Source organism: Budorcas taxicolor, chromosome 20 (assembly GCF_023091745.1).
Source record: "Budorcas taxicolor isolate Tak-1 chromosome 20, Takin1.1, whole genome shotgun sequence".
In the NCBI taxonomy this organism is placed as follows: Eukaryota; Metazoa; Chordata; class Mammalia; order Artiodactyla; family Bovidae; genus Budorcas; species Budorcas taxicolor.
This window is the reverse complement of record NC_068929.1, coordinates 5262542-5289638: the sequence shown is the minus strand read 5'-3', so window position 1 is coordinate 5289638 and position 27097 is coordinate 5262542. Positions and strand designations below refer to the sequence as shown.

Sequence of the window (27097 nt, the reverse complement as noted above, 5' to 3'; positions counted from 1 at the left end):
GGAAACACTTTTCCCACTTCATAATGCTGGAGAGAGGGTTGCTTTAATTAGATTAGTACTTCAGACACTATATTCTCCACCACCATGCGGACACAGCAAAACATCTGATATCTGCATTGCTTTCCGCTTGTTTCACTTAAAACGTGAGCACTGATGTCTTCCCTTTTCTCATGTTCAACACATAACTTTCTCAAAGAAGTGGAAACAAGAATACTTTTTGTTTCTAATAGCAACATGTAGATAATACTGAGAGATCACACTACTACAGCAACTTATAACAACAAAAGTAAATATTTACTCCTTGTTTAACCTTGTATGTTTCATATGCTTTAGTTCAATTATTGTACATTATGTGTAAGAGATCTGCTGAGTAATTTTTAAATATTTTTCATCTTGAAAGCTCATAACAACTCTGCCAAATGCGTCATATTGATAATACTACCACATGAAGTTGGCTAGTGTTCGAGCTGGGATCTAGACCAATGTTGATCTATTTCCAGAGACTGAGCACAGCCATGCTTTTCTCCTGCTCAACATTCAGCATCACTGAACCACAGCATCCCCCAGCTTTATCAATAAAGGCTTCTGATGACAACTTGGGACACTGTCTCCCATTGTCAGAAGAAAATCTCTCCTGTCTCCCTGAACACTTTCTCTCTTCCCTGCAGCCACTCATGAGTTAAAGGTCTCTCCCTGGTGGATGAAAACAGGCAAAATGAAGTCCCACTTACCTTTACCACTTCTTCTCCGTCAACAATCTTCAATTTTTCTAAATTCTCCTGGAGCAGCTGTGGTTTCATACGCCACTTAAGCAAACCCAGTAAGCCCACTAAAATAGAGTCCAGACAAGCAGAATTACTATTTACTGGCCTAAACTGTCCATGTCAGGACCTCCCCGGGCCTGCCTACACATACACATACACACAAACGCACACACACACGCGCGCGCAGAGCTCTCAATGGTTCCGTACCATTCTGGGTGAGCTTTGTGGAGCACACTAGCGTAGAGATGGAGAAGACATCCCGGGAGCTGACAGAGAGCCCCCCAACACTGCTGGAGCTTCGACTCAAGGTGGCCCCCTTGTTCTCCACGTGGTGTCGGTAAGAAGGAAGAGTCAGGTAAGAGCTGGCATCCTCCATTTTCTTGCTGTCTCCCTGGAAACAACACCCTAGTTACTTCCCCAGCCGAAGTACACACCCAGTGCTACACAGAGTTTGCAAGGCTGGATTACACACTGTAGGCCTGGAGAGTCAGAAACAGCGAGGAACGTGATCAGAGGAGCGATGCACGTCCGCTGGCAAGGTAGGACTATTTTTCCACAAAGCAGGTGAGACTCAAGCCAAGGTTACATTGATGGGAAAGGGGTTGAACATCCACGTATTTGAAGGCTCTGTAGACTTCATTAATGGCACAGAGGGAACTGAAGATTCCCAAATAGCATATTTTAGTTCATTCTAAGTTTCATAAGATCTTAACACGAACAAGCCTACCAGTGGGATAAGGAATCAGATTAAAGAGGGAAAGGCACTGGATTCTGAAAGTGAAGGGATTTAGACCCTGTTCACAAGCCTATGTTATTGTGAATATATTCCTTTGTCTGTCTGTGACTCATTTTTCTCTTGATTAAACTGATTATGAAGCATATTGCCTATGCTTCATAGCGAATTCTAGAAATTCTGAGTGGACTAGGTGGCATAATGCATACAGAACACTTAGCGAAATGACAGACACATAAGTCCCTCAGCATGCTGCCGTGAATGAATAGAGATAGGCGTTACAGCAGGCAACAAGTACTGAGCCCTTACTCTCCACCGGCTGCTGCACAAAGTGCTTGTGATGCTTCAGTGAACATCATTCAAGCACCACAGCAGCTATTACTGACGCGGATACTGTTATCGTCTCCAGTTTACAGATGAGGAGACCGAGGCTTTAGGAAGGTGACTAACCTGAAAACTGACTGCACGTGGAACCATAAATCTATTGAGGAAGAATGGCTTTTAAGCCAAGAACTACCTGGTTGCATCATAAATGAGAAAACAGAGGCTGCACAGAAGGGAAAAAAGGAGTATTCTGGAAAAGTCACACAGAGACTCAGAGAAGGGTATCATGTGATGAGTTTGATGAGGCTGTCTTTGCTGTCCAGACCAGAGGAAAAGGGCAACCCCAGCCTTCAAGGCTGAGAAAGTCAAGGGCAAGAGTGTGATCTTTGTGCTGACCACTTAGCCTCGCGCTGCTCCACAGCCACACCCTCTGCCTCCAGCCAGGTGCCAGCAGAGGCACGCCACTGTCACGCGCGGGGTTGTGGGGAAGCATGCACGACCAGGAAGACACCCCCCCACTTGTCGAGAACAGCCCAAGTCTCATAACGCAGGAAGAACACAGCTGACAGCTACACTCTCCCACACGGTCCTTCTGCACGGGTCATCTTACAGTCATAAATATGACCATCACCGTTTGAAAAAGAAAACACGTCTCAGGAAGACACATAGGATGACTCCAAGTTAGTCAACAGCAGGATCAGAACCCTAAATGCTAATATGCTTTTCCGTTCACTACAGTGATGAGTCTCTCAAATATATTTCTTGCTGGTCTTCTGAACATCCCACAGGCATCTCACAGAATCCAAGCCCACTCTGTGTGCGACAACCTTCCACTTACTGAGTTCCATGTGCCCATCACTGTCACGTTTACATGGAATAACTCTTGTGATTCTCACTCACTCACTGAGAGCTCACAGATGAGGACACGCAGGCCCAGAGAAGTCCAGACTCTGTACCAGGTCTCGCACTGGAGAGCCCTGATGCGTGTCACTGGGGTCCCTGCTCTCATTTACCAAGCAATCCTGCCATAGCCCCCTCACTTCCTATATGCTCCTCACTGCAGAGTTAATCTCAGCTCATGGGCTTCCCTGATGGCTCAGCAAGTGAAGAATCCGCTACAATGCAGGAGATGCAGGAGACACTGGTTTGGTCCCTGGGTGGGGAATATCCCCTGGAAGAGGAAATGGCGACCCACACTCCAATATTCTTGCCTGAAACACCCCACGGACAGAGGAACGTGGTGGGCTACAGTTCATGGGGTCACAAAGAGTTGAACACAGCTGAGCATAGCACAGGGACGTGGTACCTTTAGGACAACCAAGTCGTGGTATCCATCGTGCAGAGTGGTCCCATCTTCCTTCATCAGCTTCACATAGGACATGGCGAAGTTTTTTTCTCCTTTGTCTTTAGCTAAAAGTGGCATCTTTGAGGTTAGGAAAGAAAATGATACCTGGGCCACTCACCCACTACCAAAAGGAGTGATCCCACCCCATCCTTTTAGGGCCGCAGAGATGCCATTTAGTACTCACATTCCAGGGATGACCGATGTCGAAACATGAATCGCAGGTGGATCCTCTGCATGTCTTCAATAGGGACAGCCACCTCAGCAGGGAGAAACCAGAGCTCAGGAGACAATTAGTTAAATGGCCCTCCCCACTGCACCCTGCCCTCCCTCTGAAAAAGGCAGCCTGACCATTTAGCTGATAGTGCTGTGTGCTGATATATCACCCATTTATCAAGCCTGATGAACTGTAAATAAATTACATAAGAACTAGCAATGAAGAGAAAATAAAGTACCAAATGTAATCCATTTGGCAAATTGCATTCCCAGCCAATGAAAAGGGATCCGTAAATTACAGTGAGGAAAATGAATTTCCCCAAATTGATATAAAAGTCACATAACTTTAGCGCAGGATTTGATGCACTGCAAACTGCGCGATGCACATTTTCCTTACACACTCCAGGAGTTCAGGCAATTGCAGCAGGGCTTGGCAAATTAACAATGCTCATTAGGGGGCTTGCTGGAAGACTGTCATTTATGTAAATTAATAAAAATGTTTGAATCTGGTCATATTTGAGACGTGCTAGGGTTCATTCCCATCTTTGGTTAGACACATGTTCAGATGCTTATTCCTCCAAGGACGCTGGGCCAAGACCATCACCCCTTGGTCACCCAGGTTCACTGTCTAGTGAGTGGTCTTTGCTGTATCCTTGATGGAGGTGCTTTCGGCCTGGGTCTGCACTATCCCCCTCCCAAAGCTCCACAGCAATCTCTGTGTTGTGCATTTCAGGCTTAGCAACCTATGGGAAATCCACTCGGGTTTTCGGTGGGCACTGCTCCAGAGAATGAAATTTGAGGCTCTCCCCCCCAACAAAATCACGTGCTTATGCGTCTCAGAGCAAAAGAACTAAGAGTCACGTGGGAATTCTTCCACTGCACGTTGAATCATTATTACCATTATGTGAGGCACCGGCCAGGCTGACATTAGACAGCGTGCTTGCATCCAAAGAGCCCGCAGCCTACATGGGCAATACATAATTATCACGATGTGATGAGGGCTCACAAAGAGATATGACTGGGGTGCAAGCGAGCACAGAGAAGAGAAAGCAGCCTGGCCTAATAGGTCTCTGACCCCAGAGATGGGTAGGTCATTTGAAGGGAATGAGTGCAGGGAGACCCACTGAGAACATGGGAATGCCGGCAACAAGGCAAGAACCACTGAGGCTTGAACAGCTCCCTCCACAAGGGGAGCCGGACCATGTCTTCAGCTTGGGTTCAGAGAACATGGTGAGTAAAAATTGCTATTAATCACAAGACAGAGACATCGGAAGCTGTGATCAAGCTTCACTGTTCACTAAATTAATTAATTCCATACTCTATTTCTAACACAAACTATTCCCTTCTGCTATAGCCTGACAATCTCGTAATGCAAATATTTGTGGTCAATGCCACTTCCATCTGAGCTAACCTCTCAGTAGGGGATCCTCCAGGCATTAAATAGCTTTTTATAGCTTCACATTTGCTCCCAAGCTCCATCGCTCCTCACTGATGAATAGAAGGACACAACTTGGTGGCCGGTGCACAGTCTATGAGACCATCTGACAATTCCAAGGCGACCAGGTCCTGACCAGCGAAGGGTGAGCAAGAGATCTAAGGCACTCACCCGCTGGGCCACTTTTTCCACTGCCTGACACACCACCAGACACAGGATGGGCATTGTTTCAGGCCTTAGGGAGGTTTCGTAGAGTCCCTAGATTCATGTTTGCAATTAGTATCATCGTTGTTATTGTTTATTATTATTATTATTATTACCTTGACTGTTTCCATCCACCGTGGCTGTTTGACTTGATAGTATACAACGGACCGGTACTCACTCATAGGCTTGTCCCCAGCTCCCACACAAATCGCATTCTGACCCAAGAAAAATGAAAAGAGAGAAAACACTGTAGCACTGTCATCTTCTATGCTGGGGCAGTTTGGGGCCAAGGCCAAGGCTGGCCGTAGGGCCTGAGATAACCTTCTTTCTTTAAGCCTCCTGCCAGATATTCTTCTACATTACGGATTGACCCATGAATGTGCCTGGCCCTAGGAGTGACAGCTGCTTTACTGCAGAGACTCCATTACTCGCATTCTGGAAATCACTGGAGCGCAGTAGGTGCTGACACGGCTGCCCTACTGTCACTGGTAACCAGCCTTGGAGTTGCTGCATGCTGCCAGTCTTCTTAATCCTATTTGTTTCCTACATCTGAATCGCACAAAGTTTACAATAGGCTCAGATCAGCCAGGCACCAGCTCACTCCAATGGATTCCTGATGCTCACACATCGAGGTCGCAGCAGAAGCTAGGCAAGGGGAGGGAGATTAACCTTCAGACAGACACATGGGCAGTGGGGGCTAAGGAAGCCCACAGTGAGGGAGCATCTTCCAGACACCAGCCCAGGCTAAGCACTGGGATATGGGCATGAGTCAGACAGGAAACCTGACAGGAGGGCTCACAGTGTGGTGCAGGAAATCACTAGGCAACACGAAGTGATGACAGATATATGTGTCCAGTTCCTCAGTGTCCTTGGGGGCTTGGTTCCAGGGCCCCCTCTTTCCCATTGCTGACTTAAAAAATCCACAGATGCTCAAGTCTCTTATATAAAATGATGTGGTACAGATGACCTTCCTTATCTGCAGATGCAGAACCCATAGGTTTAGGTATGGAGGGCTGACTGTGTAATACTATGGAGCACTGAGAAAGATCACTTCAGTCCTCCCTAAAGACTCAAAGACTATTTCTTGGAGGTAATGACAGCTGAAGATCTCAAAGAAAGATTCCACACTGGCTTTGAGCAGAAAGGCAGGAAGGATACTCTCAGAGAGTGAGAAAAGAGCAACCAATATAGGGTATTTATTCTTCGCCATAAAAATCACCCTCACAGTAACAAGAAATTATCTTGCAATAGACTACGTGCGTGTGCATGCTCAATCGCTTCGGTCATATCTGACTCTTTGTGACCCCATGGACTCTAGTCTGCCAGGCTCCTCTGTCCATGAGATTCTCCAGGCAACAATACTGGAGTGGGTTGCCATGCCCTCTCCCAGGGGATCTTTTCAACCTAGGGACTGAACCCACATTTCTTGCATCTCCTGCAGGGGCAGGCTGATTCTTTACCACTGAGCCAAAAAGAGGCATGGTGGCTCAGACAGTAAAGTGTTTGTTTACAACGCGGGAGACCTGGGTTCAATCCCTGGGTCAGGAAGATCCACTGGAGAGGGAAATGGCAATCCACTCCAGTGCTATTGCCTGGAAAATCCCATGGACAGAGGAGCCTGGTAGGTTACAGTCCATGGGGTCGCAAAGAGTCAGACACAACTGAGCGACTTCACTTCACTCCACTGAGCCACCTGGGAAGCCCTCGATAGAGTATGAGAGTGAAAGTCACTCAGTTGCGTCCGACTCTTTACGACCCCATGGAATATGCAGTCCATGGAATTCTCCAGACCAGAATACTGGAGTGGCTAGCCTTTTCCTTCTCCAGGGAATCTTTCCAATCCAGGGATCCAATCCAGGTCTCCCACATTTCAGGTAGATTTTTACCAGCTGAGCCACAGAGTATGCCAGCCCCTAATTTTATCTGTGTTCATTCCAGTTGTTTGGTCCCAAAACAAGATCTAAAGTAGGGTCACCCAGAAGAGTCTTGAGGTCGATTTTTAAAACAGAACAAGAGATTTTAACCTCAAGTCTTCAGAGATCTAGAGACATGAGAACTGGTTTTGCAGCCCCAAGCCCCCAAATTGCAAAGTGTGTCTCTGGGCTTTTTATGGTGTAAGGATCCATGCTTCTTACCAGATTCCATCAGATTCTCTAGTGGATCCCCTACCAGGCTGAATGACCAAAGCTGGCCACATACCTTCACTCTGGGTTCCCTGGTGAAGCAAGCTAAGCTATGGGAAGTTGCAATCCTGTCCCTCTTACTTGAGAGCCTGCTCCATACTTCTGAGCTATCGGGAAAGAATGAGTTTTATTTCAGTACAGACTGATGCTACCTACAGCCAGATTGAAACCATTTGAAAAGGATATAGCATCCTTTCAAAACTTATCCCTAAAAGAACAAGGACAACCAGGGAACTGCAAGTGAAGGAAGACATACAACTCTCTTTTCAGTGGGATGGAGCCTTTCAGAACTTCTTAGGTACTGAACTAAGAACATGCTTCCAAAGTTCTCCTGAACATGTAGAGTGTTATGTGACCAGCGCTGTGCTGTGCCTTTTGTACAGACCGCCTCACAATCACCTCTGACAGCTACTGTCATTATCCCCATTGCAGAACTGAGCAAACAAAAACCCCGAGAGGCTAAGTCAGCGCCCCCAAAGGAGGAGGCCCAGGACCACACCTCACACCTCTAACCCCTTGTCCAGTGTTCCCTCTATAACAGCTTAGATTCTTTCTACCTCCCAAGATTTATATCTCAGGACATTTATGGGCTTAGCATTTCTGTAGCTCCAGTGAATCCCATGTAGCTTATAAAAACTGAAAACACACATATATCTCTGGTGAAAGGAAAACTGCTGTACAGCAGGCAACTGAATCCCACAAAACTATCTTGATGATGAAAATTTTTGATTGCCTAAGGCTGAGGAAAACACTATTCTGAGAAAGACCTATGACAGTGCCCTCCCCATAGACACTTCAGAGATAAACCTAAATGTCACCAAGTCTGTAGAGAGAGCATGGCAACCAAAAACGGGAGCCAGTTTTAGGGAAAATATAGACCTGTATATGTCTCCAGGGAAAATATAGATCTGTGTATGTTTCCATAAAGAAAGCTGAGCACCAAAGAATTGATGCTTTTGAACTGTGGTGCTGGAGAAGACTCTCGACAGTCCCTTGGACTACAGGAAGACCAAGTTACTCCTAAAGGAAATCAATCCTGAGTATTCATTGGAGGGACTGATGCTGAAGCTAAAACTCCAATACTTTGGACCCCTGATGTGAAGAACTGACTCATTTTAAAAGACCCCGATGCTGGAGAGATTGAAAGTAGGAGAAGGGGATGACAGAGGGTGAGATGATTGGATGGCATCACTGACCGGCCATGAGTTTGAGTTAGCTCCGGGAGTTGGTGATGAACAGGGAAGACTGGCGTGCTGCAGTTCATGGGGTCACAAAGAGTCGGATGTGACTGAGCAACCGAACTGCACTGAATCAATGTCTCCAGTGAGCCTAGACAATAACTTTCCCCGCTGCCCATCCCCATGGCTCCCAGTTAGCAATGAGAGCCCCTAACTGGCTTCAGGTCAGTAGAAGAAAGCCTGGAAAAGTTAATGCCAACTTGGCCTTGGTGGACACACTGCAGTGGGAGGAAAAATCAGACTCCAAACACAAGCACTGTTTACCTCATAGGAATCACCTGAGGAACAAAGGACATCAGGGGCCTGAACACACTTTGAGAGTCTGAAAGTACTCTAGGCTGACGAGGTCAGTCTTATCGTGGGAAGATGCCAGTTAGTGTCCACAAGGCGGTAATCAAGCCTGAGATGGCTCTCGGTTCAGTTCAGTTGCTTGGTCGTGTCCGACTCTTTGCAACCCCACGAACCACAACACACCAGGCTTCCCTGTCCATCACCAACTCCCGGAGTTCACCCAAACCCATGTCCATTGAGTCGGTGATGCCATCCAACCATCTCATCCTCTGTCGTCCCCTTCTCCTCCTGCTCTCAATCCTTCCCAGCATCAGGGTCTTTTCCAATGAGTCAGCTCTTCGCAACAAGTGGCCAAAGTATTGGACTTTCAGCTTCAACATCATTCCTTCCAATGAAAACACAGGACTGATCTTCTTTAGGATGGACTGGTTGGATCTCCTTGCAGTCCAAGGGACTCTCAAGAGTCTTCTCCAACACCACAGTTCAAAACATCAATTCTTCAGTGCTCAGCTTTCTTCACAGTCCAACTCTCACATCCATACATGACCACTGGAAAAACCATAGCCTTGACCAGATGGATCTTTGCTGACGAAGTGATGTCTCTGCTTTTGAATATGCTGTCTAGGTTGGTCATAACTTTTCTTCCAAGGAGCAAGTGTCTTTTAATTTCATGGCTGCAATCACCATCTGCAGTGATTTTGGAGCCCAGAAAAATAAAGTCTGACACTGTTTCCACTGTTTCCCCATCTATTTGCCATGAAGTGATGGGACCGGATGCCATGATCTTAGTTTCCTGAATATTGAGCTTTAAGCCAACTTTTTCACTCTCCTCTTTCACTTTCATCAAGAAGCTCTTTAGTTCTTCTTCACTTTCTGCCATAAGGGCTCTACCTTTCTGCTAATAGAGAACTTCAGTGAACACCTATTACGTAGACTACCTCAGCTGGTATTCACTAGAGTAAGGTTCCACTGCTCGTCTCATTTTCAGGCAGACTCCTAGGTATAGAGAGATTATGTAACTTGCTCAAGGTTGTCCCATGGATTCAGGCTGAGCCGGGCTTTCAGCCTGACTGCCTGGCCCCTGAGGTTGTGTCTTAACCACTGCACAGCTCTGACCCCTGTGCCCCACCTCCACCCCAGTAAACTGGCTGGTTTCAGAGGAGCAGAGGCTTCTCAGCCTAGCATCTAAGCATTTGTACTTAAGCCTGCTTCAGGTATCTACATTGGATTGTCCATTTGACCCCCTCAAGTCCTTTCCAGGGCCTCAACCTGCAGTTGGACTGCTGCCTCTAAACCCTACTTCCTTCCTGTTATTGAGTATTTACTGCCTGCCAGGCTTCCCAGGATTGGAGCAGAAAATGACAACCCACTCCAATACTCTTGCCTGGAAAATCCCATGGAGCTGGTAGACTACAGGCCATGGGGTTGCTAAGAGTCAGACACGACTGAGCAACTTCACTTTCACGCATTGGAGAAGGAAATGGCAATCCACCCCAGTGTTCTTGCCTGGAGCATCCCAGGGATGGAGGAGCCTGGTGGGCTGCCGTCTATGGGGTCGCACAGAGCTGGACACATCTGAAGTGACCTGGCAGCAGCAGCAGGCTTCCCAGATGGCTCTGTGCTAAAGAACCTACCTAGAATACTGGAGATGTAAGTTCCATCCCTGGATCAGGAAGATCCCCTGGAGAAGGAAATGGCAACCCACTCCAGTATTCTCGCCTGGAGAATCCCATAGACAGAGGGGCCTGGTGGGCTAGAGTCCATGGGGTTGCAAAGAGCTGGACATGACTGGTGACTAAACAACAACAAGCTTCCTTACAGATAACCGTTTTGTATAAACTGCAATCCCATGAGGAACAGATTATTATTCCTCTTTTGGTGATGGTTTAGTTGCTAAGTTGTGCCTGATTCTAGTGACCTCCTGGACTGCAGTCCGCCAGGCTCCTCTGGTCCATGGGATTCTCCAGGCAAGAATACTGGCCACTGCCTTGCCATTTCCTTCTCCAGGAGATCTTGCCAACCCAGGGATCGAACTTGGGTCTCCTGCGCTACAAGTGGTCTCCTGCATTGCAGGCAGATTCTTCACTGACTGTGCCACCAGGGAAGCCTTTTTTCCTCTTTCACAGATACATAAACTTGCCCAAGATCACAGAGCTAATTGGAGGCAACGCTGGGATTTGAATACTGACAGGTTGATCCCAGAGCCCACCCTGTTAACTTCTCTGCCACAGGCCCTCCTGAGCACGGTCGTTGAGACCTCAACATGAGCCAAGGACACATCTAACATACCCTATCCACTGACCTTGCTCCTCCGAGGATCAAGAAGAGAAATTGATGGCCCTAAAGGGGGCTGTTCCCACAGGAACCCACCAGTGCCAAACAGGAATGTTTGAGTGTGCTGTCTGACACTTAATTAGGCAGTAATATTGTACTTTATTTCGGCAGGTAAAGAAAGAAAGGCCTCCCACAGGCTTCCTTAGCAATTTTCAATAGTCAGTCAACTGAACTCCCCCGTAACTTACCTCATAGATGAAACTATAAATTATCACTGTGCCTGCAGTTGCCTCTCCATTTCAGTCTCCAAAATATCTGCTCATATATTCATCTTTGATAAGTGCATCTATTCAGCCTGGTTGGATATGACTTGAAAGGATAGCATAGGTGGAAGTATTGATTAAAATGTTTTAGAAACAAGATAAGGGGCCTGCTTTTCCATTACTATTCCTTCTAATTTGTCCTCCAGCAACACTGAAGGCAAGTGGATCAGTGTTTTAAAAAAATGAAGCTGAGGTTAGAGTTCTCCAACAGGTAGTTGGATAAAAATTACTTCAAAGCATGGTCTATATATTTGTGAAGTGCAAATTCCCTTTCAGATAAAAACCCTCTGCTCTTCCTTTGTGTTTCTTTGAGCAAAGTGTTTCTTATTTATCTTTCAGAAAAGTTTCGCAATCCAACCAAAAGAGGATGACTTAAATGCTTGGATTTTACTCAACTATTAATTAATGGAGCCAATCTTTCCCAATAAAAAGGCAATTGTAAGGATATGTTTAAATTTAAAAAATAATTATGAATCTTCCCAGAATTTGACAGAAGTGGTTATTAGCCTAATTTTTAAACTGATAAATAAATTGGAGACTTTTCTTTTAATCTATAGGCCTTATTTGTTGTTTGCTGTTAGTCACTCAGTCATGTCTGACTCTTTGAGACCCCATGGACTGTAGCCCACCAGACTCCTCTGGGATTCTCCAGGCAAGATTACTGGAGTGGGTTGCCATTTTCTCCTCCAGGGGATCTTTCCAACCCAGGGATTGAACTTGTGTCTCCTGAATTGGCAGGAGAATTCTTTACCACTGAGCCACCAGGGAAACCCGTTTAATAAGAGGGCCTAGAATGTTAAATCAAACCCCATCTCTGCCATATACTAACACTATACCCTGGGAAAGTTATTTCACTTGACAAGGGTTTAGTTTCCCCCGCTGTAAAAATGGGGGAAATAATAGTAATGCATCATGCTTGTCACATGCCATTGTTGTTTACTGGCTAAGTTGTACGCGATTCTTTGTGACCCCATGGACTGTAGACCACCAGGCTGCTCTGTCCATGGGATTTCCTAGGCAAGCATACTGGAGTGGGTTGCCATTTCCCTCTCCAGGGGATACTTATCACAGTCTCTGGCATAGAGCAATGCCTCGATGAATGCCAGCTATTCGTAGGTGGAGGGTAGAAAACTCTGCCTGAGCTCTAGGGCCCCAAGCTAAAGCAGAACACCCATCTGCACTCACACCCCCATCTCCTGTGCTATCTGATCACCTACAGCGGCCTAAGAGGAACATCTGCCCATGCTGAAACTTCCGCTGAGAGCCGATTTTATTTTCTGCTAAGTACTCTAAAAGGAGCAATTGAAAAGCAAAACCATCCCACACACTGGACACAGCTGCTGACAACCTTAAAGGAAATATAAGTAAATAAATGTAAACACACATGACAAATATTGTACAGGACATATGCTGTATAAATATTTATAGCAATATGCTTTGCATTCCTGAATACACTCTGCCCGCCCTCTGGAGACCAATTTACGGGTAAGGCTTTCCACCAGAATGTCTGGCTGAGCACTGGGGAGTTAGATTAAGTGTCGGCAATGTCTGTTTTGAGGACATTCTGTGTCTTCACACCAGCCCAAGGCTCTGTACTGTTCCTTTTTCCTGCCATGTATTTTCCCTGAATAAACTAGCTCAGGTTGCTATGAAAACAACATTTTGACTGCAAAAAGCCAACATATAAACTAAGGCCAAGCAAGAAAGGAATAAGAGGTCATGAAAGGAAAGGGACAGACACTGAAAAGCCAACTGCTTTGCTGTAAAGAAATAACAACACACCAGGGCTTATTATGGGCTACTGGGCCAGCCAAACTCTATAAGGTGTGTATCACATTACTCAGCACCGCCCCCCGAAGGCACCTGGCACTTAGAGAGCAGGATCAAGAATGAAAAAGGCAAATCTTTACGAGCAGAGGCGCCCAAGGAGGGCCCTGTCACCCAGGGCAACAGCAGGGTCCCTTACAGGCAGCGTCTTGCCGTCCTCCGCACACACACACATGATCACTTCCACGTTCCTCTGTGTGGTCTTGTTGTACTTGTCAAAGTCGCCTTGTAAGAGAGTGATGTAGATGTCGTTCCTGACGTCCCCTGAGGCAGAGGGAGAGAGACAAGAGTTGGAGTCTGTGCAGCGGGAGAGACGTCAACCAGAGGGCGCAGGGAGTGGGGGATTGGCGGAAGTGCCCCACCTTGACGTCTGTTAATGATACTAAAATCAGAACTACTTGGAAAAGCATTTTTACTTCATCAGGGAGACAGGAGCAGAAGGTGACAAGAGGATGGAGGAACAGTAGGAAACTAGCTGCAAAAGGGGAGGTGGTCACAATTGGGCATGTTTTTCTCTCCATTAAAAATCACTTAAGTTTCATCCTCTAGTGACACCTTCTGGGAAGGCAAAGTAAAGCTTCAGTTGGATTGATCTTGGTGCATGAATAACCACCACTGACAGTTCTCTCCATGAGTCTTTTACTGTGCAGAAGGAGACAGAATGCGTCCAAGTAACACGGACAGGGCCAGGGACAAGGTAGCGAGGGTCTTCAGGAGTTGAGCGGGTGGTGATAGCTGAAAACCCCGCAGGGAGCGCACAGGAGCTGATGCCTTAGTAAAGGTAGGCGTACATAACCTGTGACTGCAGTGGAGCACGACTCAGCTGCGGGAAGAAGGGCTTAGTCAGTGAGACTGGTCACGGGCACAAGCACTGGGCTCAAGTTTAAGGCAACAGGCAAGTTTCAAAAGAGTATTAGTATAGAATCTCATTCACTTTTTTTTTTTTTTACATACACATTTGGAAACTATATATCGTTGTGGTTACTTTTGGAGACAAAGATTTAAGAGAGCTTTCACTGTTTCGTTGCATCCCTTTTTCATGTTATTGGACACTTTACGACAAGTGTGGACTATTTCTGTAATAAAAAACCGCTTAACAATTTAAGAGAATGACCATATTCACCCCCATAAAGAGCGAAACTATTCCACATGAAGTGAAGTGGATGTCCATGGTAAATTCTTACGTGATAAGTCAGTCACAGAACAGTGCACAGAGAATGGCAAGTAATGGGACAGAAAGTGTCTAAAGCGTGATTCCGTTTGTGAGGGGAAGTGCATGTGTATATATTCATGTGTTTATGCTTATTATGTAAATACATGTAGTTTTGGATATACAGCTGTTTTCAGCAGTTACCGTCAGGGAAAGAAAGAGAGAAAAGCAGTAGAAAAGAAAGGAGCTGGCTGCTGAAAAAGAAAATGGGTCAGAGCAGCTGGGCCACCGCCAACCCCTCCCGGGGGACGAGAACCTGGCATGATGATTTCCGGGAACCCCAGCTTCCTGGCCACCACGGTCGTCCTGTCCACGAGGTGTGGGTAGTCCTTGCGGATCTGAACGATGTCGCCCACGAGCATCTTCATGGTCACCCAGAGGCCTGGAAGGGAGCACTCAAAATGAAGAGCCAACTTCAAGGGGCTCTCCCAGCCTCTCCCTCCCATGGTCTCGCCCCTCGTTCTCTCTCCGGAGAAGATCGTGGAAGCAGAGACACGTAGCCACAGACGCAGTCACCCAGCCCTGCGGGAGGCCAGAAGTTGGGATGCCAAGAGCTCTGGAGTGAGACACCTCTGATTTGAATCCCACCAGTTACTTCTAGCAGGACCAGCTTCTGTCACTTCATCACACCCCTCTAAACCCAACCTGTGTAAAGTAGGCTTGATCCCATCTATCTTATAGGACTGTGGGAAGGAGGGAAGCAAACAAGGAAACATTTCACAGTGCCTGACACATAGGAAAGAGTCAGGATACACCAGTTCCTCTCTCCCTTCCAACACAAGGACATGTCTCCCTTCTATTTCTCAGGTAGAGATTTCCATCTCTGTAGATCACAAGATCCCACTCTTCATAATGGCCTGTCTGGAAGGACGGTTATGTCTCCCAGAGTCTAGAGGTTTGAGCTGGTTGCTATAGAACCAAGGGAGAGCCCAAGCTGAAGTCAGGTCCAGCCTGCTTGGCCAGCAGGCACTGTACCTTGCCCTCCGCTGTCCCCCTTGGAGGCTGTGACTTTGCCCAGCAGGCTGTGCAGGAAGTCATTCTCAGCTGTTACCCTAGACAGGAAAAGAGAGCACAAAATGCTTGCATGGTACCCTTATAGATTCCCTCCCTTGTAACCTCAGGGGCTCCAGAAAGTGGCCCAGCCCCTCTGCACACCTTAGATGAAAAGGGAGCCTGCCCATGTCAGCTCAGAGTGTACCTGCCATCAAGAAGCACATCTCTCTCTTTCACAAAGCAATATGGCTCTGAAACTTGGAGAATACCTAGGCTACAAGTGGAGGCCATTTGTATTCCTAGGAAGATTCTTAAAAAGAAAGGATCCCCAAGCCCTCAAAGTGAGTATCTACTCAGCAAGGTGGCAAAGGTCTGGCTGCTCATGCTAAGTCCTAATCACAGGCTAAATCCAAGTCACTGGGCATTATCTGTTTAAAAAAAAAAAAAAATCCTCCTTAAACAAATGAGGACAATGTTCCCAAGCTTGGGGTCTTACTCTCTCAAGCTTTTTTAGATCAAGCAAGGATGTTTACCTTCCTCACTGCCCTCCTTTAAAGTCATGGGTATGTGTGCCCAAGAGAACTAGGGCCCGACTCCCTGTTATATGCTCCTGATACGCTGCTGCGTCGCAGCTTCACGGTCCCGGTCATATTTGTACTTGAAGCACTGATCTGTTATTACCTACCCATTTAATCCCCCACCTAAATATAAGCTTCATGAAAACAGCCATGTTGGTCTTGTTTACCACCTCATGCTCTATGCCTAGCACAATGCCCAGCTCTCTGCCAGCTTTCAATCAAAGCTTGTTAAATAAATAACACCTGATGAACGAACAGGTCAAAAGCTGGATGGTTTTGAATGCCTAGGCACTGAGACCATCATTCTTGCCCTTTCCTCTTGGAAGGCCCTAACTGGCTGTTATCCACTCAGGGAACCAGTTCATCCTGCTTCTGAGTGGCCCTCAATCAGGAAAAATGTGGTTTCAGAGAATAGAAAGTAATGGGAAATCACTCACGGGTGAAAAGGAATGAAGTGCTGCTTTTCCTCATCACTTTCTGCTTTCCCCTTGATGATGTCTGTTATATCCATAACTAGAAAAAGAAGAGAAACGACTTCATGGCTTAAGCCCTCCTGCTCCCAGGAAGGGATGACAACGGGATGAGATCGTAGGGCACGGAGCTGGGACAGGAAAGCTTAAAAAGGCAGGAAAGCCAGCATCGGCCACCTGGCAAACACCTGTGGGTAAGCCAGGCTGGGAGGAGGGCAGCCAGAGAAACGTTTAAGAGCCAGGGGCTTAGCAGAGGCTGAGGGGAAGAGTCAGAGCCGCGTCCATGGAACTACGCAGTCAGGTTTACTTCTGACATATTCCTATTAGAGGTCTACTATACTGGCAAAACCCAAGCACAGTGACATTCCTTTTAGAGGCCTACTATACTGACAAAACCCAAGCACAGTGACTCCCGGTAGGGTCTAAAGAGCTAATCACCCTCTTTTACAAATGGGCTCATATTCACAGACACATATCTGGGGATCCTTGAACCCTACATTTCCAGAAGGATCCTGGATCTTCTGAAACTTCTCCTTAAATGAGCTACTGAAGACCCATAAAACCAAGGTAAAGAACTCTTGCCCCAGAGCAGGGATTATAGAAATGGGGGCAGGGGGAGGAGCACTGAAACTTGCTAGCCAAATAGGGCCAAAATCCTAGCAACAAGAAATTCCTCAAACACTCCAGGCCCCCATCGGAGAGCCATTAAAACTGCCCAGGTAATGATCAACTGGTGACTGTATCTAGCTCAAAAGAGGAGTTAGGGAGCTGAGAGAAAGAGGGAAAACTGTTATGTGAACTGATCAGCATCCATTCTTTCTGATAAACAGACACTCCCCTCACCTATTCTCAGTGAGCTATATTTGGGTAGCACAATCTCCCTCTGGCTCCAGAGTTATATCCTGGGGGATCAGGGAACCAAATCCCCCTGCCCAGAATAAGTACTTTGCGGATGAGCAAATGGCATATATTTTAGCTCTTGGAGCTTCACCTGAAACTAATGGAAAAGAAGTACTGTCTTTCCCCTGGACTGCTAAGCAGGTAGGATGCAAACTCGGAAGAGCTAGCCAACTCATGGGACAGTCATCTTCAGAATAAGTCAGCAAAAGGACACAGGAGCTGAGAGATAGAGAGATGAAAATTCATTTGATTCCTGGATCCAGCAATGCCTCAAGCAATCTATCCCTAAATCTTTCATTTACACCAGATTGCTGTCACTAGAAACCAGAAGAGAAAGCCAGTGACAGCTGGAGACAAAGACACACTTTGCAGTAAGGCCCTCGCTGCTTTAACAGGTACGTGGTGAGGTCAGCAGTGTCCCTCATACAGAAACAGAGCATTTAGAGCAGGTTGTGGATCCACCAGGTCCAAGTCCCTCATTTTGCAGACAAGGAAACTAAGGCCTTGGGGAAAATGCTCGTCCAAGATCACCTATCTAGCTAGCTGGCAATAATGCCAGTTTAAACACCGGTTAGCTCAGGATAAGCTCATTTCTCCCATTCTGCCACTTGGCAAGAAGTGCCAGGGGACCTGTTGGAGAACAAGCTGATTTGTCATGACAGAAGATCTGGGTGTCCTCAGGAGAAATCTGAGACATTGGGTTTAGATATGGCATACAGGGATTATAAACGGTACACAACTAAAATGTTATATTTTAACCAAAAGAAGTAAAACTGGCATACAGAACTGCTATTTCCTTTTGTGTGTGTGTGTCTAAATTGTCTTTTAAGAAAAAAATAATGTACTTTAGCTTAAATAAAGTGAGTTAATTAAAAGAAAATATATTAGGTAAATAATAAAGCAAGTGAAAGTCAAATATAACAAAACCCATAAAAGTGGGACAAGCATAATGAAGTCTTGGAAACTCCCAGGAGAGCTGAGGCTTGGAGAGAAATGCAGAGGTGATGTTTATCTCAAGCAGCCTCACTCGGCTGTGCCAGGGGTCCAACCTGGAATTGAGCTGTGTAGCGGGTGACTCATTCTGTGTAACTGCACTTCCTGTCCTGGGTAATTTTCTTAAAGGATGATTTGGTCCTCATAATTAGATCCTGCCTGTATTGTTCTTTCTTTTCCACCGTGCTTGGGAGCAAAGGTGCCAACGGCTCAGACGGCTCCGCGGTCCCAGTGCTCTGCCCCAGATGCAGGGATTTCATTATTCACCATCTTCGTCATAAATCTGCACTTAGTCATCAATTACTTTGATTTAATCTCAAGAAATTTAAGTATTAGGGGCTGCCTGGCATAGGTTTTTGAGCAAGGGAGGGCAAGGAGGAGAGCGAAAGAAAAAGTCTTTGAAGCGCAGTCACCTAGGACGTGCACTCCAGGAATGGGAGGTGCTGTGTGCGTGCCCTTACCTGCCACCCCGAAGGGCCGCCTCAGTCCCTGCGTGCACTTCTTTGTGTTCGTGTCCTTAAGATCCATCTTCCCAACTCGGACTATTTGACAAATTAAGTAAATTTTGTCCCTGTTGAGGTCTTTGTTTCCAAGATCCTGCAGGGCAAGAAGGGAATAGTTACATATTGTGTCTGATGCACAAAAAGTAGAAAAGAAAACCTAGTAATAGAGAATTCAGGGAGGGGGCTATGTTTAGCACTTAGTATACGTGACATAATTGCATTATACAACTAGTCCTGGAAAATGTGGAAAACCAAGCTATCACATCCATTTCACACATAAGAAAGGTGAGTTTTGGAAAAGAAACGGGGTGACAGGACTCTGGTGTTCAGTCCTGATTCTTCCACTTCAAATTGATGAGAAAAGAAGGATAGAGGTGCGATGTCAGCTATACAGACAGGAGTTCCTATATGCCAGTGGATGGATCCAAAAATAGCATTTGCTACAAATGACTTCATCCGTCTGGTCACTGCTCAGCGTCTCTGAGGGAAAAGGCAAAAGGGAGAAGGGAAACCCTAACAATTACTATCTGCATGTGTGCTCAGCTGCTCCATCGAGTCTGACTCTTCGCAGCCCCACAGACTGTAGCCCAAAAGGCCGCTCTGTCCATGGGATTCTCCAGGCAAGAATACTGGAGTGGGTTGCCATTCCCTTCCCCAGAGGATCTTTCTGAGCCAGGGATCGAACCCACATCTCCTGCCCTGGCAGGCAAATTCTTTACCACTGAGTCACCCAGGAAGCCCAAACAACTACCATTTACTGAGCACCTAATGTTGCCTGATAGCTCAGTTGGTAAAGAATCTGCCTGCAATGCAGGAGGCCCTGGTTTGACTCCTGGGTCGGGAAGATCCACTGGAGAAGGGACAGGCTACCTGCTCCAGTACTCCTGGGCTTCCCTGGTGGCTCAGGTGGTAAAGAATCTGCCTGCAGTGCGGGAGACCTGGTCTGATCCGTGGGTTGGGAAGATCCCCTGGAGAAGGGAAAGGTTACCCACTGCAGTATTATGGCCAAGAGAATTCCATGGACTATATAGCCCACGGGATCACACACAAAGAGTCGGACACATGACTGAGCAACTTTCACTTTACTTCACTTAATGTATGGAAATCAGCCAGGCATCAAACAACCCCAAGATCCCAGGGCTTCTAACACCAAGAGTTGACTCCAGCTCAGGCTACAGGTCCAGAGCAGATAGGCAGGACTCCATGCACTCACTCACTCTGGGCTGCTGGCTGAAGGATGACCTATCTTTCACAATAGGTCTATCTACTATCCCCAGAGCAGAGGAAGGGAATGCGGCAAGACATTTACTGGCTCTTAAAACTTCCACCCAGAAGAGAGGCATATCACTTCCACTCCCGTTTCACTGGCCAAAACAAGGGCCATGGCCATACCTAACTGCAAGGAGGGCAGAGAAGTGTACTGACTTGTGTGCTCAGAAGGAGGAACATAGCAGCTGTGAACACACTGATGTCTCAAACACTGTGAGAAGTGGCTCACACATCATTGCCTTCTTTGAGTCTTCACAACTCTCCAAAGTTCTATCATTAATACTATGTGTTGTTTAGATGCTCAGTCCTGTCCAACCGTTTGTGACCCCCACTGACTGTAGCCCACCAGGCTCCTCTGTTCATGGGATTCTCCCGGCAAGAATACTGAAGTGGGTTGCCATTTCCTCCTCCAGGGGATCTTCCCGACCCAGGGATCCAACCCACATCTCCTATATTGGCAGACGGATTCTTTACCACTGAGCCACGAGGAAAGCCCAATACTATTACTGTAGCCCAGTTCAACATACGAGGAAACCAAGACACAAGGGAGATAAAGGTCTTCCCCCAGGACATGACCTTAGTCCTTAGAGACACTGTCTGGTCACTCTGACCCCAAAGTCCATCAATCTAAACGCCACAGTGTTTCTCCATGAACCTAGATGTTTTATCATCGGTGCTGTATGGATGGAGAAGTCTTGAGGCTACTGTAAGAATAAGACTGAAAACCAGAGGCAGGAGGCTAAGTCCAAAACCTGAGAACAGCAGAGAACTCCTGACTCCAGGCAACATTAACTGATAGGAACTCATCCAAAAGCCTGCATACCTACACTGAAACCAAGCTCCACTCAAGAGCCAACAAGTTCCAGAGCAAGACATACCACATAAATTCTCCAGCAACACAGGAACATAGCCCTGAGCTTCAATATACAGGCTGCCCAAAGTCACACCAAACCCACAGACATCTCAAAACTCGCTACCGGACACTTTATTGCACTCCAGAGAGAAGAAATCCAGCTCCACCCACCAGAACACTGATGCAAGCTTCCCTAACCGGGAAACCTTGACAAGCTACTCGTCCAACCCCACCCACAGGGAGGAACCTCCACAATAAAGAGGAACCACATACTGCCAGAATACAGAAAGGCCACCCCAAACAGAGCAATCTAAACAAGATGAAAAGGCATAGAAATACCCAGCAGGTAAAGGAACAGGATAAATGCCCACCAAATCAAATCAAAGAGGAGGAGATAGGGAGTCTACACGAAAAATAATTCAGAATAATGACAGTAAAAATCTAAACGCCACAATGCATTTCTTTTACCATCCAAAGGTGCACAGGAGGGAAACCCACCTGGACCACCCCAGCATTCCAGTGCCCTGTTCAACTCTAAAAGCTTCAGTGTTCCTGAGACCCTCTGCCAGATAAGATTCAGCTGGAGAAGGAATGTTGAGGCACATTGTTGGCATCAGAGCAGAGATTCCTGGTTCTGGCCTTACCAGAGAAGGGTTACTTCTCTTAGAAGTTAATTTTCATGCAGGCATACACACTGGGAACAACCTGTCTGCTGACATCCGGGCCAGGGCCTGGTAAAGCAGCCATCCCCAGCTTCTCACTATAGGTGGTGTGGGAGAAAGAGGGACAGGTATAGAGTGTCGGGAAATAAGACATGGCCTCAACATGGTGCACACTTCCTGCTTGGGGGCTGTCACAGTTACACTTTGTGTGTCAACACGGATAGGCTATGCTGCCTAGCTGCTTGGTCAAACAGACTGGATGTATCTATGATGCATTTTGTGGGTCTGATTAGTATCTAAAATCAGTTGACTTTAAGTAAAGGGCATTTCCTTCCATGATGTAAGTGGGCCTCATCTAATCAGCTGAAGGTCTTAAGAGCAAAACCTGAGGTTTCCTAGAGAAGAAGGAAGTCTGCCTCAAGCCACTGCAATGTATAAACCCTCCCCAAGTTTTCAGACTACTGTCCAGCCCTCCCAATTTCAGATCTGTGAGCCCCTCACAGTCACATGAGCCAAATTCTTAAAATAAATCTATGTATTTATATATCTTATTGGTTTCATTTCCCTGGAAAACCCTTCACTGATACAAGGTCTAGCCTCTCACAGCTGGAAGAATAGATTCTCCCAAGTCTCCCAATGGGAGGGAAACTGAGAACATTGGGGAGAGGGGGCTTTCTAACCACGGAAGCCCCTCCCCTCATTTGCGTTTCTTGCCTTGCTCAGTAGGCAACTGAGTGAGAGCTGTTAATCATCTCACAGCCAGCCAGCGGGACAGCCTCTTCTCTGGCCTGTCTGATGCCTTCCTCCAACTCACCCCGAAATCCCCCTGAAACTCATCTTTAGAAGCCATGTTCATGATTTCATTTCTCTCCCCTCTACAACGGTAATAGCTCCCTATTCTTACCCTGTTAGTGTTAATTTTCCAGTGGGACAGCTTCTTCTCTGGCCTGTGTGACGCCTTCCTCCAACTCACCCTGAAACCCCCCTGAAACTCATCTTTAGAAGCCACGTTCATGATTTCATTTCTCTCCCCCCTACAACGGTAATAGCTCCCTATTCTTACCCTGTTAGTGTTAATTTTCCAGTGGGACAGCTTCTTCTCTGGCTTGTGTGACGCCTTCCTCCAACTCACCCTAAAATCCCCGAAACTCATCTTTAGAAGCCATGTTCATGATTTCATTTCTCTCCCCCCTACAACGGTAATAGCTCCCTATTCTTACCCTGTTAGTGTTAATTTTCCAGTGGGACAGCCTCTTCTCTGGCCTGTCTGACGCCTTCCTCCAACTCACCCTGAAATCCCCCTGAAACTCATCTTTAGACGCCATGTTCATGATTTCATTTCTCTCCCCCCTGCAATGGTAATAGCTCCCTATTCTTACCCTGTTAGTGTTAATTTTCCCCAGCTGATGTGAAAGGTCCTAGACATAATATATTTCCAGCTCTCCTATCCCACTGATTCCCCACTATTCTCTGCATGCAAGTACTCTATTTTTGTACAAAGATTTCTTTATCACTCCACAAACACACAATGCTCACTTTCAACTCTAGATCTTTCTTCATAAGCCCCCAGTCTGTACCTCTGCCTCTAAAGATTACCTCTTATTCCTCTATATAGCCACATCCTTTCCATTCTTAAAAGCTCAGGTCCTGTTTCCCTCATAATGATCTCCATCCCTAATTACTTCTCCTCTCCCATGAGGAATTTTTTATATTTTGAAATATCTATGTTGGTATCTTTCAGAGTCATTTCAGAGCCACAGAATCCCTGTCACCTGACAGGTCCCTTCCTAAATGCTACAGGACAAATTATGCCACCCCACTCCCACCCACCACCAAACTCATATGTTGACCTCCCACGTCTCAGCACATGACTGCATTTGGAGACAGGGGGGTTAGAGAGGTGATTACGCTAAAATGAGGTCATTAGGGTAGGCACTAATCCAATATGACTGGTGTCCTTATAAGGACCTTGGGACACAGGCACAGAAGAACAACACACAAGGAGAACGTGGCCATCTGCAAGCCAAGGAGAGAAGCCTCCAAAGAAACCGGCACTGCCAACACCTAGGTCTTGGATTCCAGGCACTGAAACTGCGAGAAACTAAATTCTTATTGTTTCAACAAAAACAACACCCAGCTGTGGATGTGACTGGTAACAGAAGTAAAGTCCAATGCTGTAAAGAGCAATATTGCATTGCTCTTTAGGAACCTGGAATGTTAGGTCCATGAATCAAGGCAAATTGGAAGTGGTCAAACAGGAGATGGCAAGAGTGAAAATTGACCTTTTAGGAATCAGCCAACTAAAATGGACTGGAATGGGTGAATTTAACTCAGATGACCATTATATCTACTACAGGGAGCAAGAATCCTTTAGAAGAAATAGAGTAGCCATCATAGTCAATAAAAGACTCCAAAATGCAGTACTTGGATACAATCTCAAAAATGACAGAATGATCTCTGTTCATTCCCAAGGCAAACAATTCACTATCACAGTAATCCAAGTCTATGCTCCAACCAGTAACGCTGAAGAAGCTGAAGTTGAACGGTTCTATGAAGACCTACAAGACCTTCTAGAACTCACACCCAAAAAAGATGTCCTTCTCATTATAGGGAATTGAAATGCAAAAGTAGGAAGTCAAGAAATACCTGGAGTAACAGGCAAATTTGGCTTTGAAGTACAGAAAGAAGCAGCGCAAAGGCTAATAGAGTTCTGCCCAGAGAATGCACTGGTCACAGCAAACACCCTCTTCCAACAACACAAGAGAAGACTCTACACCTGGACATCACCAGATGGTCAATACCCAAATCAGACTGAATATATTCTTTGCAGCCAAAAATGGAGAAGCTCTATACAGTCAGCAAAAATAAGACCAGGAGCTGACTGTGGCTCACATCATGAACTCCTTATTGCCAAATTCAGACTTGGCAGGGAAAGCAGGGAAAACCACTAGACCATTCAGGTATGACCTAAATCAAATCCCTTTTGATGATACAGTGGAAGTGACAAATAGATTCAAGAGATTAAATCTGATAGACAGAGTGCCTTATGAACTATGGACGAAGGTTCGTGACATTGTACAGGAGGCAGTGACCAAGGCCATCCCCAAGAAAAAAATGCAAAAGGGCAAAACGGTTTTCTGAGGAGGCCTTACAAATAGCTGAGAAAAGAAGAAAAGCAAAAGGCAAAAGAGAAAAGGAAAGATATACCCATTTGAATGCAGAGTTCCAAAGAATAGCAAGGAGAGATAAGAAAGCCTTCCTCAGCGATCAATGCAAAGAAATAGAGGAAAACAAAAGAACGGGAAAGACTAGAGATCTCATCAAGAAAATCAGAGATACTAAGGTAACTTTTCATGCAAAGATGGGCACAATAAAGGACCTAACAGAAGCAGAAGATATTAAGAAGAGGTGGCAAGAATACACAGAAGAACTATACAAAAAAGATCTTCATGACCCAGATAATCACAATGGTGTGATCACTCACCTAGAGCCAGACATTTTGGAATGCAAAGTCAAGTGGGCCTTAGGAAGCATCACTACGAACAAAGCTAGTGGAGGTGATGGAATTCCAGTTGAGCTATTTCAAATCCTAGAAGATGATGCTGTGAAAGTGCTGCACTCAATATGTCAGCAAATTTGGAAAACTCAGCAGTGGCCACAGGATTGGAAAAGGACAATTTTCATCCCAATCCCAAAGAAAAGCAATGCCAAAGAATGTTCAAACTACCACACAATTGCACTCATCTCACATGCTAGTAAAGTAATGCTCAAAATTCTCTAAGCCAGGCTTCAACAGTACATGAACCATAGCTTTCAGATGTTCAAGGTGGATTTAGAAAAGGCAGATGAACCAGAGATCAAATTGCCAACATCCACTGGATCATAGAAAAAGCAAGAAAATTTCAGAAAAACATCTACTTCTGGTTTATTGACTATGCCAAAGCCTTTGACTGTGTGGGTCACAACAAACTGTGGAGAATTCTGAAAGAGATGGGAATACCAGACCACCTGAACTGCCTCCTGAGAAATCTGTATGCAGGTCAGGAAGCAAGAGTTAGAACTGCACATGGAACAACAGACTGGTTCCAAACCAGGAAAGGAGTATGTCAAGGCTGTATATTGTCAACCCTGCTTATTTAACTTATATGCAGAGTACATCATGAGAAACGCTGGGCTAGAAGAAGCACAAGCTGGAATCAAGATTGCTGGGAGAAGTATCAATAACCTCAGATATGCAGATGATGCCACCTTTACGGCAGAAAGGGAAGAATTAAAGAGCCTCTTGATGAAAGTGAAAGAGGAGAGTGAAAAAGTTGGCTTAAAGCTCAACATTTAGAAAACTAAGATCATGGCATCTTGTGCCATCACTTCATGGCAAACAGATGGGGAAACAATGGAAACAGTGAGAGACTTTATTTTGAGGGGCTCCAAAATCACTGCAAATGGTAGCTGCAGCCATGAAATTAAAAGACACTTGCTCCTTGGAAGAAAAGTTATGATCGACCTAGACAGCCTATTAAAAAGCAGAGACATTACTTTGCCGACAAAGGTTCATCTAGTCAAAGCTATGGTTTTTCCAGTAGTTACGTATAGATGTGAGAGTTGGACCATTAAAAAAGCTGAGCACCGAAGAATTGATGCTTTTGAACCGTGGTGTTGGAGAAGACTCTTGAGAGTCCCTTGGACTGCAAGGAGATCCAACCAGTCCATCCGAAAGGAAATCAGTCCTGAATATTCATTGGAAAGACTGATGCTGAAGGGGCAATTCCAATACTTTGGCCACCTGATGTGAAGAACTGACTCATCTGAGAAGACCCTGATGCTGGGAAAAACAGAGGGTGAGATGAAAAGGGGGCGACAGAGGGTGAGATGGTTGGATGGTATCATCGACTCAATGTACATGAGTTTGAGTAAACTCAGGGATGGACAGAGAAGCCTGGCATGCTGCAGTCCATGGGGTCTCAAAGAGTTGGTCATGACTCACCGACTGAACAAACTGACTGAAGCCACCCCACCTGTGGTACTTTGTAACAGCAGCCCTAGAAAATTAATACACTAGATAATCATATCAGTCTCCTAGGTAAGCTCCCTTTTTACCCCTTTTCCGTGAGAAAAAATTTCACTTGCTCAAAAAAAGAATCAGATCTTTAAGATCTGTCTCATCGGAGACCCTTGGTATTAAGGAATCTTACTGCTATAAAAACAAGTAAAAATGCTTGAACACAAGTCATTCCCTGGAGGATATATAAAAGCAAGCAAGTTCAGAAGCAGGCTTCAACCTCTTCAACCTCTGCCAATCACTCTTACTTTGGCCTCACAAATCTCAGACATTTGGGGAAACTGAGGCAGGACAAGAAACCATGAAACACACGCTACCTGATTCAGTCATTCATTCTCGCTCCTTTAGGGCCTCCCTGGTGGTTCAGACAGTGACGAATCCGCCTGCAGTGCAGGAGACCTCGGTTCAGTCCCTGGGTTGGGAAGATCCCCTGGAGAAGGGAGTGGCTACCCA

At 46.0% G+C, this 27097-nt stretch overlaps 1 protein-coding gene across 1 annotated transcript in view; it reads right to left on the bottom strand.

The window, feature by feature from the left end:
* The window catches only part of DOCK2 (dedicator of cytokinesis 2), a 448493-nt gene that overhangs the window by 387380 nt on the left and 34016 nt on the right, over positions 1-27097 (bottom strand). Inside the window, exons 9-18 of the mRNA XM_052659358.1 lie at positions 18760-18895; positions 16373-16448; positions 15340-15416; positions 14621-14746; positions 13294-13418; positions 5135-5233; positions 3351-3423; positions 3128-3231; positions 972-1155; positions 732-829 (exon numbers count right to left, since the gene is read on the bottom strand). Of these exons, the coding sequence (XP_052515318.1) occupies positions 732-829; positions 972-1155; positions 3128-3231; positions 3351-3423; positions 5135-5233; positions 13294-13418; positions 14621-14746; positions 15340-15416; positions 16373-16448; positions 18760-18895 (1098 nt within the window). The remainder of the gene's footprint in view (positions 1-731; positions 830-971; positions 1156-3127; positions 3232-3350; positions 3424-5134; positions 5234-13293; positions 13419-14620; positions 14747-15339; positions 15417-16372; positions 16449-18759; positions 18896-27097) is intronic.